A 16497-nucleotide genomic window follows, 5' to 3' on the forward strand; every position below is an offset into this window, starting at 1 on the left:
TGTTGACTATGACCAGGTGTGTGTGTTCTCACCAGTTGAGAGATATTGTTGACTATGACCAGGTGTGTGTGTTCTCACCAGTTGAGAGATATTGTTGACTATGACCAGGTGTGTGTGTTCTCACCAGTTGAGAGATATTGTTGACTATGACCAGGTAGGTCCAGGCGTTCCTATTGCTGAAGTTTCCCTCATCATACACACCACACAACTGACAGACACTACACAGGAGAGAGAGAGGGGTAGAGAGAGAGAGAGGGGGGAGAAAGAGAGAGGGAGGTAGTGAGAGAGAGAGAGAGAGGTAGAGAGAGAGGGGGGAGAAAGAGAGAGGGAGGTAGAGAGAGAGGGGGGAGAAAGAGAGAGGGAGGTAGAGAGAGAGGGGGGAGAAAGAGAGGGAGGTAGAGAGAGAGAAGGGGGAGAAAGAGACAGGGAGGTAGAGAGAGAGAGGGGATCAGAAAAACATAATAACCTGATAAACCTTTCCTATATGTCTCTATGTTGTAATGTATGATATATATATATATATATATATATGCAGTTGAAGTCGGAAGTTTACATACACCTTAGCCAAATACATTTAAACTCAGTTTATCACAATTCCTGACATTTAATCCTAATAAGAATTCCCTGTTTTAGGTCAGTTAGGATCACCACTTTTGGATCCATTTGCGACCAAGCTTTAACTTCCTGACTGATGTCTTGAGATGTTGCTTCAATATATCCACATAATTTTCCTTCCTCATGATGCCATCTATTTTGTGAAGTGCACCAGTCCCTCCTGCAGCAAAGCACCCCCACAGCATGATGCTGCCACCCCTGTGCTTCACGGTTGGGATGGTGTTCTTCAGCTTGCAAGCGTCCCCCTTTTTCCTCCAAACATAACAATGGTCATTATGGCCAAACAGTTCTATTTTTGTTTCATCAGACCAGAGGACATTTCTCCAAAAAGTAAGATATTTTTCCCCATGTGCAGTTGCAAACCGTAATCTGGCTTTTTAATGGCGGTTTTGGAGCAGTGGCTTCTTCCTTGCTGAGCGGCCTTTCAGGTTATGTCGATATAGGACTTGTTTTACTGTGGATATAGATACTTTTGTACCGGTTTCCTCCAGCATCTTCACAAGGTCCTTTGCTGTTGTTCTGAGATTGATTTGCACTTTTCGCACCAAAGTACGTTCATCTCTAGGAGACAGAACGCGTCTCCTTCCTGAGCGGTATGACGGCTGCGTGGTCCCATGGTGTTTATACTTGCGTACTATTGTTTGTACAGATGAATGTGGTACCTTCAGGCATTTGGAAATTGCTCTCAAGGATGAACCAGACTTGTGGAGGTCTACAATTTTTTTTCTGAGGTCTTGGCTGATTTCTTTTGATGTTCCCATGATGTCAAGCAAAGAGGCACTGAGTTTGAAGGTAGGCCTTGAAATACATCCACAAGTACACCTCCAATTGACTCAAATTATGTCAATTAGCCTATCAGAAGCTTCTATAGCCATGACATCATTTTCTGGAATTTTCCAAGCTGTTTAAAGGCACAGTCAACTTAGTGTATGTAAACTTCTGACCCACTGGAATTGTGATACAGTGAATTATAAATTAAATAATCTGTCTGTAAACAATTGTTGGAAAAATTACTTGTGTCATGCACAAAGTAGATGTCCTAACCGACTTGCCAAAACTATAGTTTGTTAACAAGAAATTTGTGGAGTGGTTGAAAAACGAGTTTTAATGACTCCAACCTAAGTGTATGTATACAGTGGGGCAAAAAAGTATTTAGTCAGCCACCAATTGTGCAAGTTCTCCCACTTAAAAAGATGAGAGAGGCCTGTAATTTTCATCATAGGTACACGTCAACTATGACAGACAAAATGAGAAAATAAATTCCAGAAAATCACATTGTAGGATTTTTTATGAATTTATTTGCAAATTATGGTGGAAAATAAGTATCTAAATACTTTTTTTCCCCACTGTATATATATATATATATATATATATATATATATATATACAGTACCAGTCAAAAGTTTGGACACACCTACTCATTCAAGGGTTTTTCTTTATTTTTACTATTTTCTACATTGTAGAATAATAGTGAAGACATCAAAACTATGAAATAACACAGATGGAATCATGTAGTAACCAAAAAAAGTGTCAAACAAATCAAAATATATTTTATATTTGTTGTTTTTTTCATTCCTGGTTACTTCCTGGTTAGTGCCGTACTTACAGTGCTATCACCGTAGTTACGGGCCTGACGACGGTGTACTGTAGAACCCCCAGTTTACAGCGGAACAACAACACCCTGACAGAGGAGAGACAAACAATCACAACCATCAATCAGTCACACCCATCAGCCAATCAATCAATCACAACCAACCATCAATCAGTCAATCAAGACATTGTATTCATGTTCATCAATCACAACTCCATCACCCTCTTCCTCCCTCCCTCCCTCCCTCCATCCCACTATCACTCACTCCAACTCTCCCCTCCCTCCCTCCCTCCCTCCCTCTCCTCCCTCCCTCCCTCCCTCCCTCCCCCTCCCTCCCTCCCTCCCTCCCTCCCTCTCTCCCTCCCTCCATCCCACTATCACTCACTCCAACTCTCCCCTCCCTCCCTCCCTCCCTCCCTCCCTCCCTCCCTCCCTCCTCCCTCTCCTCCCTCCCTCCCTCCCTCTCCCTCTCCCCCCTCCCTCCCTCTCCCCCCTCCCTCCCTCCCTCTCTCCCTCCCTCTCCTCCCTCCTCCCTCCTCCCTCCCTCCCTCCCTCCCTAACTCACTCTCCCATAGCCCAGGGTGGACAGCAGCATAGAGGTGGTAGATGTCTCTGTTGTTCCTGAACCTCTAGCATCAACACCAAACTGGGGTACTGGTTAGAGAGGTAGTTTAACAGGAAGATGAGGAAGTTGTAAATGACGTATGCCTCGTAACACTCTCTACACGTGTCTACGTAGATGGCTATCCTGGGGTAGCGCAGCGCGATCCACTAGAGAAGAAGAAGAAGATGATGTCCAAGGGAAGGAGGGGGAGAGGAAGACAGTTTAATTGATAGATGGGGAACGACCAAATGAAATGTGTCCATTATTTTCAACCAGCACATATTGATTGATGGAGTGACCATTGTAAAGAAATAGTCTGTGTGTGTGTGTGTGTGTGTGTGTGCGTGTGCTGACTCTGCTATTTGAGCAGCCCAGTCTTGTGACAACACCACACCGTCCTCAATTAGTCCTGTTACCATAGAGACATGGAGGTCTGAATAGAACTTAGAATGTTCAGCCATTCCAGAACCTTATGAACCAATGGAATGTCTGACTCTGTGTTCCATAGTTTTACTCTGCAGTGCGAGGTCTTAAACCAGATAGATATGTTATAGCAGTATTATAATAAAATGGTAATAATAGTTTCCCCTTACACTGTCCAGACTGTAGATGGGTACCATCCATAGGATCCTGTAAAAACACAACAGAGAAGATCAGTGGTCCTGGTCTCCTACATTTAGAAATAGTTCCTACCTGATAATAGGTTTATGTAGCTAAGGCTGTGTGTAGTGTACCAGGTGTGTACCAGGTGTGTACCTACCTGATAATAGGTTTCTGTAGCTAAGGCTGTGTGTAGTGTACCAGGTGTGTACCAGGTGTGTTCCTACCTGATAATAGGTTTCTGTAGCTCCGGCTGTGTATAGTGTACCAGGTGTGTACCAGGTGTGTACCAGGTGTGTTCCTACCTGATAATAGGTTTATGTAGCTAAGGCTGTGTGTAGTGTACCAGGTGTGTACCAGGTGTGTTCCTACCTGATAATAGGTTTCTGTAGCTCCGGCTGTGTATAGTGTACCAGGTGTGTACCAGGTGTGTACCAGGTGTGTTCCTACCTGATAATAGGTTTCTGTAGCTCCGGCTGTGTATAGTGTACCAGGTGTGTACCAGGTGTGTACCAGGTGTGTTCCTACCTGATAATAGGTTTCTGTAGTTTAGGCTGTGTGTAGTGTACCAGGTGTGTACCAGGTGTGTTCCTACCTGATAATAGGTTTCTGTAGCTCCGGCTGTGTATAGTGTACCAGGTGTGTACCAGGTGTGTACCAGGTGTGTTCCTACCTGATAATAGGTTTCTGTAGTTTAGGCTGTGTGTAGTGTACCAGGTGTGTACCAGGTGTGTTCCTACCTGATAATAGGTTTCTGTAGCTCCGGCTGTGTATAGTGTACCAGGTGCTGCAGGATGCCCCACAGAGAGATAGGGATGGTCATGAACACAAACACTCCAGCTATGAACCAGGCTTTACTGTGGGTCCCCACCTGAAACACAGACCAAGTTCAACTACATAACCATGCTTTACTAGGAGATACCGTTTATAAATGAACACATTAGCGCAACAACAGCATCTATACAATAACAATCATACAGGAGTTGCTGAGGAGAGAATAACACAACGAAGTATTTGACGGGTGCGCTATTATAGGCTAACAGATGTGACAGCAACAGTTACTCCTAATATGAAAGTCAGATCTTGGCGTTGTTCTATCTCACCTCCGACTTCTGTAGTTCCCAGACACACAGCGGTAGAACAACGAGCAGCAGGACTACGTAAAGACACACCACCAGAGGCCTAATCCACCGTCTCCAGTTCCCACACGTACACGGCATGATTCCGTTCGGTTCGGTTCCTTTCGGGTCAGTTCAGTTTAGTTCGCTTCTGTTGGGGTTATGTTCGGGTTTAAAAACTAGGCGGGAATGGGATGGGATGGGGTGGGTGTTGGCTACAGGCTATATCTACTGTAGCTGTTTCCTAAACACAACACTGTGACACTAAAGGCTACTTCCACTGCGTGTCAATGTTTATTTACAAAATAACAGAAATGATTACGTCAATAGCCTACACTCCTGTGTTAAACCTAGGGCTGGACAAGCACCCTTCAGTTATTGCTGTAACATTGTCTTTACCTAATCATGGGTAACCGAAGCTTTTCTAAAATAGACATCCTCTGTCACTGCCTTGTAGCCAAGCAACGCTGCGTTTCATCCATTCAGTTCAGGAGAGCTTCTTCTTTATCTTCTAGACTCACCACTGGAAGAAAATCAAGAGAATAAACCGACTACTGCGTCCGAGATGATTTGGTCGCGACACGGAACGGAAATGGATAACTGTGTCATATAATAAACGCGTGCCGTTCTATGTTGACGCCCACATCGCAACAAACCGTCAAACCGTTATAGAGATCCTTCTAGCTCCGGTCCAGGGCGTTAACTGCCTGTTACGCCTCACGTCCACCGAATGCAGTGTCATTCATTGTCAACGGGGTGTCATTCATTGTCAACGGAGTGTCATTCATTGTCAACGGAGCAGTCCGCAACGCTACATTGAAGGGTGCCGCACTAGGCTGCGGTGCGTTTCTGTGTACCGCATGCGTTTAATATTTTCAACTCGTGGGTTGCTTAACCGCGCAGAGGTATAAACGGAAGTACACACACAGACTCCAACTAGCTAGCTTTTAACTGGCTGAAAATTGAAGCACATGTGCGTCAAGTAAGGAAAATGCGGCCTAGACATCCAGCAAAACAAAACACACGTGCATCTGGTGGACATCGCGGCATTACTCTAGTTTAGTGGTGGATTAATGCGCAGTAACGCCGTGAACCAGAGCTACCATCCTTCTAGCATCATTAGGGCAGGTGGTCAGTTCAGTTACCCCATATGTGAGCAGGGAGGGACGGGAAAACAAAACAACACTAGTGGATCATTTTAATAATAAATCCCTCACATTGTGGTGTGTTTCCAACACAATCTCAGTTGATAGAACCTACCTGCTACCTGGTTCGGTCGGTAGTGACAGCTAGATATTGGCATCGTTTATTATTGGTACGGGAAATAAAATCCTCAAGTGTTCATCCATGGCCACTAAATGTCGCTACGGAGCTACCCCATCTCTGTCCATGGGACGGCGCACAATTGGCCCAGCGTCGTCCAGGGTAGGGGAGGGAATAGCCGGAAGGGATGTTGCTCAGTTGGTGAAGCATGGTGTTTGCAATGCCAGGGTTGTGGGTTCGATTCCCACGGGGGGCCAGTATGAAAATAAAAAAAATAATGTATGCACTCACTAACTGTAAGTAGCTCTGGATAAGAGCGTCTGCTAAATGACGTAAATGTAAAATGTCCCCCTCTTTCTTTCATCTCTCCCTCCCTCTGTTCGGGTTAGTCCATATCAGGTTGTCACGCCAACACGTCTAACATCTGTCCCGTCTCCTAGGTAACCCTGGTTGTGACCTCATCGGTGACTGGGGGAAACGTGTGCTCTGTCTCTGTGTACTGGCCAGACACAAACCATCACAGTTAAGGTACATAATGCCTGGACATCAAATCAAATCACATTTTATTTGCCACATGCGCCCAATACAACAGGTGTAGACATTACAGTGAAATGCTGACTGACAAGCCCTTAACCAACAATGCATTTTTTTTAAAAAGTGTTAAGTACAAAAAGAATGGCAAATAACTAAAGAGCAGCAGTAAAATAAAATAACAGTAGGGAGGTTATATACAAGGGGGTACCGGTGCAGAGTCAATGTGCGGGGGCACCGGCTAGTCGAGGTAATTGAGGTGATATTTACATTTACATTTTAGTCATTTAGCAGACGCTCTTATCCAGAGCGACTTACAGTTAGTGAATACATTTGTATTTTTTTTATTTTTTTTATTTTTATACTGGCCCCCCATGGGAATCGAACCCACAACCCTGGCGTTGCAAACGCCATGCTCTATCAACTGAGCTACATCCCTGCCGGCCATTTCCTCCCCTACCCTGGACGACACTGGGCCAATTGTGCGCCGCCCATGAGTCTCCCGGTCGTGGCCGGCTGCGACAGAGCCTGGACTATGCATAGATAATAAACAGAGTAGCAGCAGCGTGAACGAGTGGGGTGGGGGGGGGGGGGGTACCGCTTGCCGTGTGGTAGCAGAGAGAACAGTCTATGACTAGGGTGGCTGGAGTCTTTGACAATTTTGAGGGCCTTCCTCTGACACCGCCTGGTATAGAGGTCCTGGATGGCAGGACTGTAGTCCGGGTAGCAATGATTAGCTGTTCAGGAGTCTTATGGCTTGGGGATAGAAGCTGTTGAGAAGCCTTTTGGACCTAGACTTGGCGCTCCGGTACCGCTTGCCGTGCGGTAGAAGAGAGAACAGTCTATGACTAGGGTGGCTGGAGTCTTTGACAATTTTCAGGGCCTTCCTCTGACACCGCCTGGTATAGAGGTCCTGGATGGCAGGGAGCTCGGCCCCAGTGATGTACTGGGCTGTACGCACTACCCTCTGTAGTGCCTTGCGGTCGGAGGCCGAGCAGTTGCCATAACAGGCGGTGATGCAACCAGTCAGGATGCTCTCGATGGTGCAGCTGTATAATTTTTTGAGGATCTGAGGACCCATGCCAAATCTTTTCAGTCTCCTGAGGGGGAATAGGCTTTGTCGTGCTCTCTTCACGACTGTTTGGACCATGATAGTTTGTTGGTGATGTGGACACCAAGGAACTTGAAGCTCTCAACCTGTTCCACTACAGACCCATCGATGAGAATGGGGGCATGCTCAGTCCTCTTTTTTTTCCTGTAGTCCACAATCATCTCCTTTGTCTTGCTCACATTGAGGGAGAGGTTGTTGTCCTGGCACCACACGGCCAGGTCTATGACCTCCTCCCTATAGGCTGTCTCATCGTTGTCGGTGATCAGGCCTACCACTGTTGTGTCGTCAGCAAACTTAATGATGATGTTGGAGTCGTGCTTGGCCATGCAGTCATGAGTGAACAGGGAGTACAGGAGGGGAGTGAGCATGCACCCCTGAGGGGCCCCCGTGTTGAGGATCAGTGTGGCAGATGTGTTGTTACCTACCCTTACCACCTGGGGGTGGCCCGTCAGGAAGTCCAGGATCCAGTTGCAGAGGGAGGTGTTTAGTCCCAGGATCCTTAGCTTAGTGATGAGCTTAGAGGGCACTATGGTGTTGAATGCTGAGCTCCTCTGTGTATGTGCACGCATCTGTCAGTCAGTCAGTCAGTCAGTCAGTCAGTCAGTCAGTCTGTCTGTCTGTCTGTCTGTCTGTCTGTCTGTCTGTCTGTGTCTCCTCTCACTGGAGACCATAGGATCCAGGGGCAGGTTGCCTACCGTGTGGGTCTGGCCTATCATTGCATAGGAGACCAGGAACCTCTAAATCAGTGTTTCCCAACTCCAGTCCTCCAGTCCCCCCCAACAGCCCAACTCCAGTCCTCTAGTCCCCCCAACAGCCCAACTCCAGTCCTCTAGATCCCCAACAGCCCAACTCCAGTCCTCTAGTCCCCCCCAACAGCCCAACTCCAGTCCTCTAGTCCCCCCCAACAGCCCAACTCCAGTCCTCCAGTCCCCCCCAACAGCCCAACTCCAGTCCTCTAGATCCCCAACAGCCCAACTCCAGTCCTCCAGTCCCCCCTAACAGCCCAACTCCAGTCCTCTAGTCCCCCCCAACAGCCCAACTCCAGTCCTCTAGTCCCCCCCAACAGCCCAACTCCAATCCTCTAGTCCCCACTAACAGCCCAACTCCAGTCCTCTAGTCCCCCCCAACAGCCCAACTCCAGTCCTCCAGTCCCCCCCAACAGCCCAACTCCAGTCCTCTAGTCCCCCCTAACAGCCCAACTCCAGTCCTCTAGTCCCCCCCAACAGCCCAACTCCAGTCCTCTAGTCCCCCCAACAGCCCAACTCCAGTCCTCCAGTCCCCCCCAACAGCCCAACTCCAGTCCTCTAGTCCCCCCAACAGCCCAACTCCAGTCCTCCAGTCCCCCCCAACAGCCCAACTCCAGTCCTCCAGTCCCCCCCAACAGCCCAACTCCAGTCCTCTAGTCCCCCCCAACAGCCCAACTCCAGTCCTCCAGTCCCCCCCAACAGCCCAACTCCAGTCCTCTAGTCCCCCCCTACAGCCCAACTCCAGTCCTCTAGATCCCCAACAGCCCAACTCCAGTCCTCTAGTCCCCCCCAACAGCCCAACTCCAGTCCTCCAGTACCCCAACAGCCCAACTCCTCCAGTCCCCCCCAACAGCCCAACTCCAGTCCTCTAGTCCCCCCTAACAGCCCAACTCCAGTCCTCTAGTCCCCCCCAACAGCCCAACTCCAGTCCTCCAGTCCCCCCCAACAGCCCAACTCCAGTCCTCTAGTCCCCCCTAACAGCCCAACTCCAGTCCTCTAGTCCCCCCCAACAGCCCAACTCCAGTCCTCTAGTCCCCCCCAACAGCCCAACTCCAGTCCTCTAGTCCCCCCCAACAGCCCAACTCCAGTCCTCTAGTCCCCCCCAACAGCCCAACTCCAGTCCTCTAGTCCCCCCCAACAGCCCAACTCCAGTCCTCTAGTCCCCCCCAACAGCCCAACTCCAGTCCTCCAGTCCCCCCCAACAGCCCAACTCCAGTCCTCCAGTACCCCAACAGCCCAACTCCAGTCCTCTAGTCCCCCCTAACAGCCCAACTCCAGTCCTCTAGTCCCCCCTAACAGCCCAACTCCAGTCCTCTAGTCCCCCCCAACAGCCCAACTCCAGTCCTCCAGTCCCCCCCAACAGCCCAACTCCAGTCCTCTAGTCCCCCCTAACAGCCCAACTCCAGTCCTCTAGTCCCCCCCAACAGCCCAACTCCAGTCCTCTAGTCCCCCCCAACAGCCCAACTCCAGTCCTCCAGTCCCCCCCAACAGCCCAACTCCAGTCCTCCAGTACCCCAACAGCCCAACTCCAGTCCTCCAGTCCCCCCCAACAGTCCAACTCCAGTCCTCTAGTCCCCCCTAACAGCCCAACTCCAGTCCTCCAGTCCCCCCCAACAGCCCAACTCCAGTCCTCTAGTCCCCCCCAACAGCCCAACTCCAGTCCTCCAGTCCCCCCCTACAGCCCAACTCCAGTCCTCCAGTCCCCCCCAACAGCCCAACTCCAGTCCTCCAGTCCCCCCCAACAGCCCAACTCCAGTCCTCTAGTCCCCTCCAACAGCCCAACTCCAGTCCTCTAGTCCCCCCCTACAGCCCAACTCCAGTCCTCCAGTCCCCCCCAACAGCCCAACTCCAGTCCTCCAGTCCCCCCCAACAGCCCAACTCCAGTCCTCTAGTCCCCTCCAACAGCCCAACTCCAGTCCTCTAGTCCCCCCCAACAGCCCAACTCCAGTCCTCTAGTCCCCCCCAACAGCCCAACTCCAGTCCTCTAGTCCCCCCCATCAGCCCAACTCCAGTCCTCCAGTCCCCCCCAACAGCCCAACTCCAGTCCTCTAGATCCCCAACAGCCCAACTCCAGTCCTCCAGTCCCCCCCAACAGCCCAACTCCAGTCCTCTAGTCCCCTCCAACAGCCCAACTCCAGTCCTCTAGTCCCCCCCAACAGCCCAACTCCAGTCCTCCAGTCCCCCCCAACAGCCCAACTCCAGTCCTCCAGTCCCCCCCAACAGCCCAACTCCAGTCCTCTAGTCCCCTCCAACAGCCCAACTCCAGTCCTCTAGTCCCCCCCAACAGCCCAACTCCAGTCCTCCAGTCCCCCCCAACAGCCCAACTCCAGTCCTCTAGTCCCCTCCAACAGCCCAACTCCAGTCCTATAGTCCCCCCCAACAGCCCAACTCCAGTCCTCTAGTCCCCCCCAACAGCCCAACTCCAGTCCTCCAGTCCCCCCCAACAGCCCAACTCCAGTCCTCCAGTCCCCCCCAACAGCCCAACTCCAGTCCTCTAGTCCCCCCTAACAGCCCAACTCCAGTCCTCTAGTCCCCCCCAACAGCCCAACTCCAGTCCTCCAGTCCCCCCCAACAGCCCAACTCCAGTCCTCTAGTCCCCCCTAACAGCCCAACTCCAGTCCTCTAGATCCCCAACAGCCCAACTCCAGTCCTCCAGTCCCCCCTAACAGCCCAACTCCAGTCCTCTAGTCCCCCCCAACAGCCCAACTCCAGTCCTCTAGTCCCCCCTAACAGCCCAACTCCAGTCCTCTAGTCCCCCCTAACAGCCCAACTCCAGTCCTCCAGTCCCCCCCAACAGCCCAACTCCAGTCCTCTAGATCCCCAACAGCCCAACTCCAGTCCTCTAGTCCCCCCTAACAGCCCAACTCCAGTCCTCCAGTCCCCCCCAACAGCCCAACTCCAGTCCTCTAGTCCCCCCCAACAGCCCAACTCCAGTCCTCTAGTCCCCCCCAACAGCCCAACTCCAGTCCTCCAGTACCCCAACAGCCCAACTCCAGTCCTCTAGTCCCCCCTAACAGCCCAACTCCAGTCCTCCAGTACCCCAACAGCCCAACTCCAGTCCTCTAGTCGCCCCCAACAGCCCAACTCCAGTCCTCTAGTCCCCCCCAACAGCCCAACTCCAGTCCTCCAGTACCCCAACAGCCCAACTCCAGTCCTCTAGTCCCCCCCAACAGCCCAACTCCAGTCCTCTAGTCCCCCCCAACAGCCCAACTCCAGTCCTCTAGTCCCCCCAACAGCCCAACTCCAGTCCTCCAGTCCCCCCAACAGCCCAACTCCAGTCCTCCAGTCCCCCCCAACAGCCCAACTCCAGTCCTCTAGTCCCCCCCAACAGCCCAACTCCAGTCCTCTAGTCCCCCCCAACAGCCCAACTCCAGTCCTCCAGTCCCCCCCAACAGCCCAACTCCAGTCCTCCAGTCCCCCCCAACAGCCCAACTCCAGTCCTCTAGATCCCCAACAGCCCAACTCCAGTCCTCCAGTCCCCCCCAACAGCCCAACTCCAGTCCTCCAGTCCCCCCCAACAGCCCAACTCCAGTCCTCTAGATCCCCAACAGCCCAACTCCAGTCCTCCAGTCCCCCCCATCAGCCCAACTCCAGTCCTCCAGTCCCCCCCAACAGCCCAACTCCAGTCCTCTAGATCCCCAACAGCCCAACTCCAGTCCTCTAGATCCCCAACAGCCCAACTCCAGTCCTCCAGTCCCCCAACAGCCCAACTCCAGTCCTCCAGTCCCCCCAACAGCCCAACTCCAGTCCTCTAGATCCCCAACAGCCCAACTCCAGTCCTCTAGATCCCCAACAGCCCAACTCCAGTCCTCTAGATCCCCAACAGCCCAACTCCAGTCCTCTAGTCTCCCCAACAGCACACAGTTTTGTGCAAAGCTGTCATCAAGGCAAAGGGTGGCTACTTTGAAGAATCTAAAATCTAAAATATATTTTGATTTGTTTAACACTTTTTGGGGTTACTACATGATTCCATCTGTGTTATTTCATAGTGTTGATGTCTTCACTACTATTCTACAATGTAGAAAATAGTAAAAATAAAGAAAAACCCTGGAATGAGTAGGTGTGTCCAGACTTTTGACTGGTAGTGTGTTTCTATCTGAACAGTGAACATGTCAACTCACCAGGTTTGTGTCCCAAATGGCACCCTGTTCCCCACACTACTTTAGACCAGGGCCCTGTTCCCCACACTACTTTAGACCAGGGCCCTGATCCCCACACTAGCCCTATTCCCCACACTACTTTAGACCAGGGCCCTGATCCCCACACTAGCCCTATTCCCCACACTACTTTAGACCAGGGCCCTGTTCCCCACACTACTTTAGACCAGGGCCCTGTTCCCCACACTACTTTAGACCAGGGCCCTGTTCCCCACACTACTTTACACCAGGGCCCTGTTCCCTACACTACTTTAGACCAGGGCCCTGTTCCCCACACTACTTTAGACCAGGGCCCTGTTCCCCACACTACTTTAGACCAGGGCCCTGTTCCCCACACTACTTTAGACCAGGGCCCTGTTCCCCACACTACTTTAGACCAGGGCCCTGTTCCCCACACTACTTTAGACCAGGGCCCTTTCCCCACACTACTTTAGACCAGAGCCCTGTTCCCCACACTACTTTAGACCAGGGCCCTGTTCCCCACACTACTTTAGACCAGGGCCCTGTTCCCCACACTACTTTAGACCAGGGCCCTGTTCCCCACAATACTTTACACCTGGCCCTGTTCCCTACACTACTTTAGACCAGGGCCCTGTTCCCCACACTACTTTAGACCAGGGCCCTGTTCCCCACACTACTTTACACCAGGGCCCTGTTCCCTACACTACTTTAGACCAGGGCCCTGTTCCCTACACTACTTTAGACCAGGGCCCTGTTCCCCACACTACTTTAGACCAGGGCCCTGTTCCCCACACTACTTTAGACCAGGGCCCTGTTCCCTACACTACTTTAGACCAGGGCCCTGTTCCCTACACTACTTTAGACCAGGGCCCTGTTCCCCACACTACTTTAGACCAGGGCCCTGTTCCCCACACTACTTTAGACCAGGGCCCTGTTCCCCACACTACTTTAGACCAGGGCCCTGTTCCCCACACTACTTTAAATAATAATAATAATAATAATATGCCATTTAGCTGACGCTTTTATCCAAAGCGACTTACAGTCATGCGTGCATACATTTTTGTGTATGGGTGGTCCCGGGGATCGAACCCACTACCTTGGCGTTACAAGCGCCGTGCTCTACCAGCTGAGCTACAGAGGACCAGGGGCCTGTTCCCCACACTACTTTACTCCAGGGCCCTGTCCTCACCTGGAGTGGGTCTGTTCTGTACTGGTGTAGTATATAGTAGAGTATAGTACTAGTTCACTGTGGAGTGGGGCTGTATACTAATCATTGTACTGCTAGTACACCCCCTTGTGGTCATTCATGGTAATAGCAAAACAGACGTCGTAGCAGTTACAAGTTGTTTTTATTTCAAAGATATGACAAATATACAGTTTAGAGATGAGGGAAATGTCAAAATATAAGACAGAAATAACACAATGTTGACAGAAGACAAGTTGACTATCTAACTGGGAACAATGACTTCCTTTTAAACTAGTCTTTCTCTCTCCTGGTATAATAAGGGTTAAACTAGTCTCTCTCTCTCTCTCTCTCTCTCTCTCTCTCTCTCTCTCTCTCTCTCTCTCTCTCTGTCTCTGTCTCTGTCTCCAGGTATAATAAGTGTTAAACTAGTCTCTCTCTCTCTCTCTCTCTCTCTCTCTCTCTCTCTCTCTCTCTCTCTCTGTCTCTCTCTCTCTCTCTCTCTCTCTCTGTCTCTCTCTCTCTCTGTCTCTCTCTCTCTCTCTCTCTCTCTCTCTCTCTCTCTGTCTCTCTCTCTCTCTCTCTCTCTCTCTCTGTCTCTCTCTCTCTCTCTCTCTCTCTCTGTCTCTCTCTCTCTCTCTCTCTCTCTCTGTCTCTCTCTCTCTCTCTCTCTCTGTCTCTCTCTCTGTCTGTCTCTCTCTCTCTCTCTCTCTCTCTCTCTCTCTCTCTCTCTCTCTCTCTCTCTCTCTCTCTCTCTCTCTCTCTGTCTCTGTCTCTGTCTCTGTCTCCAGGTATAATAAGTGTTAAAAATACAAAATGCTATGATAATTGTAAGTTTGCACACTTCCAGAAATGTCATAAATGATGGATCATTCGCTTTCCTACAGAAAAGACACTAACCTTCACACATCTAGATGGCCGGGCGGGGTGGGTGTGGAGTCAGAGGTCAAACTGTAGAACCCATTTCCTACATTTGAATATACAAATGTATTCTTCAAACAAAACTACACTACATTTTATCTCTGGGACCCTCAGAATGACAAATCAGAGCAAGATTACTGAATGTAAGTACATTATTTACCTTCAGAGGTGAACGTACCAAACCAGTTGCCGTGATAAAAGTGTTTTGTTGTTGTGTACTATTCTCAAACAACAGCATGGTATTTTTTCACTGTAATAGCTACTGTAAATTGGACACTGCAGTTAGATTAACAATAATGTAAGCTTTCTGCCCATATAAGACATGTCTAAGTCCTGGTAAGTTGGCTGTTGTTTACAACACCATTCTAGTCACATATCGCACAACCGTCCTGTATAAGGGACACCGATCCTGTAGAGGTTAAACTAGTCTCTCTCTCTCTCCTAATATAATAAGGGTTAAACTAGTCTCTCTTTCTCTCCTAATATAATAAGGGTTAAACTAGTCTCTCTCTCTCTCCTAATATAATAAGGGTTAAACTAGTCTCTCTCTCTCTCCTAATATAATAAGGGTTAAACTAGTCTCTCTCTCTCTCCTAATATAATAAGGGTTAAACTAGTCTCTCTCTCTCTCCTAATATAATAAGGGTTAAACTAGTCTCTCTCTCTCTCCTAATATAATAAGGGTTAAACTAGTCTCTCTCTCTCTCCTAATATAATAAGGGTTAAACTAGTCTCTCTCTCTCTCCTAATATAATAAGGGTTAAACTAGTCTCTCTCTCTCTCCTAATATAATAAGGGTTAAACTAGTCTCTCTCTCTCTCCTAATATAATAAGGGTTAAACTAGTCTCTCTCTCTCTCCTAATATAATAAGGGTTAAACTAGTCTCTCTCTCTCTCCTAATATAATAAGGGTTAAACTAGTCTCTCTCTCTCTCCTAATATAATAAGGGTTAAACTAGTCTCTCTGTGTCTGTCTGACTGTCTGTCTGTCTGTCTGTCTGTCTGTCTGTCTGTGTCCCGCTCTCTGTCTGTCTGTCTGTCTGTCTGTCTGTCTGTTTCCCGCTCTCTGTCTGTCTGTCTGTCTGTCTGTCTGTCTGTCTGTCTGTCTGTCTGTCTGTCTGTCTGTCTGTCTGTCTGTCTGTCTGTCTGTCTGTCTGCCTGTCTGTGTCCCGCTCTCTGTCTGTCTGTCTGTCTGTCTGTCTGTCTGTGTCCCGCTCTCTGTCTGTCTGTGTCTGTCTGTCTCAGTTCCCAGGTGGTGTGAGCAGGTTATACTCTGCCAGCAGTACAAAGCTGTTCTCTCTGATTCTCCTGACTCTCACCAGATCACTACACTCCTGAATATGAATCATCCCCCCATGGTTGCGGTCGCGGTCGTAGTCACGTTCACGGTCATTGAGGGTCACCCCGGTGCGTTTGCTGCAGTACTGACTACACAGGTATCTGAAGCCTATTGCTAGGATCATCCCCAGCCCGGCTGCACAGCCTAGAAGAGTACCCAGCTCCCAGGCACTCTGGCTGGGCACGATGTCCGGGATCTTCCCCTCTCTCTCTGGAGCTCCTGGTTGGGTCTTGGTCTTGGGGTTGGGGTTGGGGTGGGTGTGGTGACCTATTGAGCGGTTTTGGGGGATCGATCCTCCCTTGACGCTGGGGACTTGACGTGGGGTGGGCTTGAGGGGAGCCAGGGGGGTTGGAGAGGTGAGGGGGTTGGAGAGAGAGCGACGGGGGGCGGGGGAGGGTTTATGGTGGGATGAGGTGGAGGGAGAAGGAGAAGGAGAGGTAGGGGGGGCCACATGATTGGATGTCTCCGTCAGCTTTAAGGGGACCATGGTGCCAGGGTCTCGCTCTGGGTTGCTCTGGGGAGGGTTAGGGTTAGGGTGGTCTCGCTCTGGGTTGCTCTGGGGAGGGTATGAGGCAGGGGAAGGCTCTGGTTGGGGGTATGTAGAGGGATGGGTAGAAGTGAAGTTAGGGGTGGATGTGGGGAGAGTGAAGGAGTTTGGGGTTTTGGTTTTAGTTGAGTCTGCTGAAATGTCCATGTCTCTATTAGGGGACTGGGGCTTGGAATGGGAGGAGGGAGTGGGTGTCTGGGTGGGGGTGGA

The 16497-nt window shown here is 50.3% G+C and overlaps 1 protein-coding gene across 1 annotated transcript; it reads right to left on the bottom strand.

Annotated features, from left to right (window-relative positions):
- Positions 1 to 105: 105 nt before the first annotated feature.
- Positions 106 to 4630, bottom strand: LOC311119007 (transmembrane protein 184C-like; the record flags this gene model as incomplete). Its single annotated transcript, XM_084193756.1, has 6 exons — positions 106 to 218; positions 2222 to 2296; positions 2772 to 2977; positions 3404 to 3440; positions 4151 to 4281; positions 4514 to 4630. Coding segments are annotated over 6 exons (679 nt in total), but the record flags the coding sequence as incomplete, so codon positions are not given.
- Between the last annotated feature and the right edge of the window lie 11867 nt (positions 4631 to 16497).

Source organism: Coregonus lavaretus (genome assembly GCF_964263955.1).
Source record: "Coregonus lavaretus genome assembly, contig: HAP1_SCAFFOLD_927, whole genome shotgun sequence".
Taxonomy (NCBI): Eukaryota; Metazoa; Chordata; class Actinopteri; order Salmoniformes; family Salmonidae; genus Coregonus; species Coregonus lavaretus.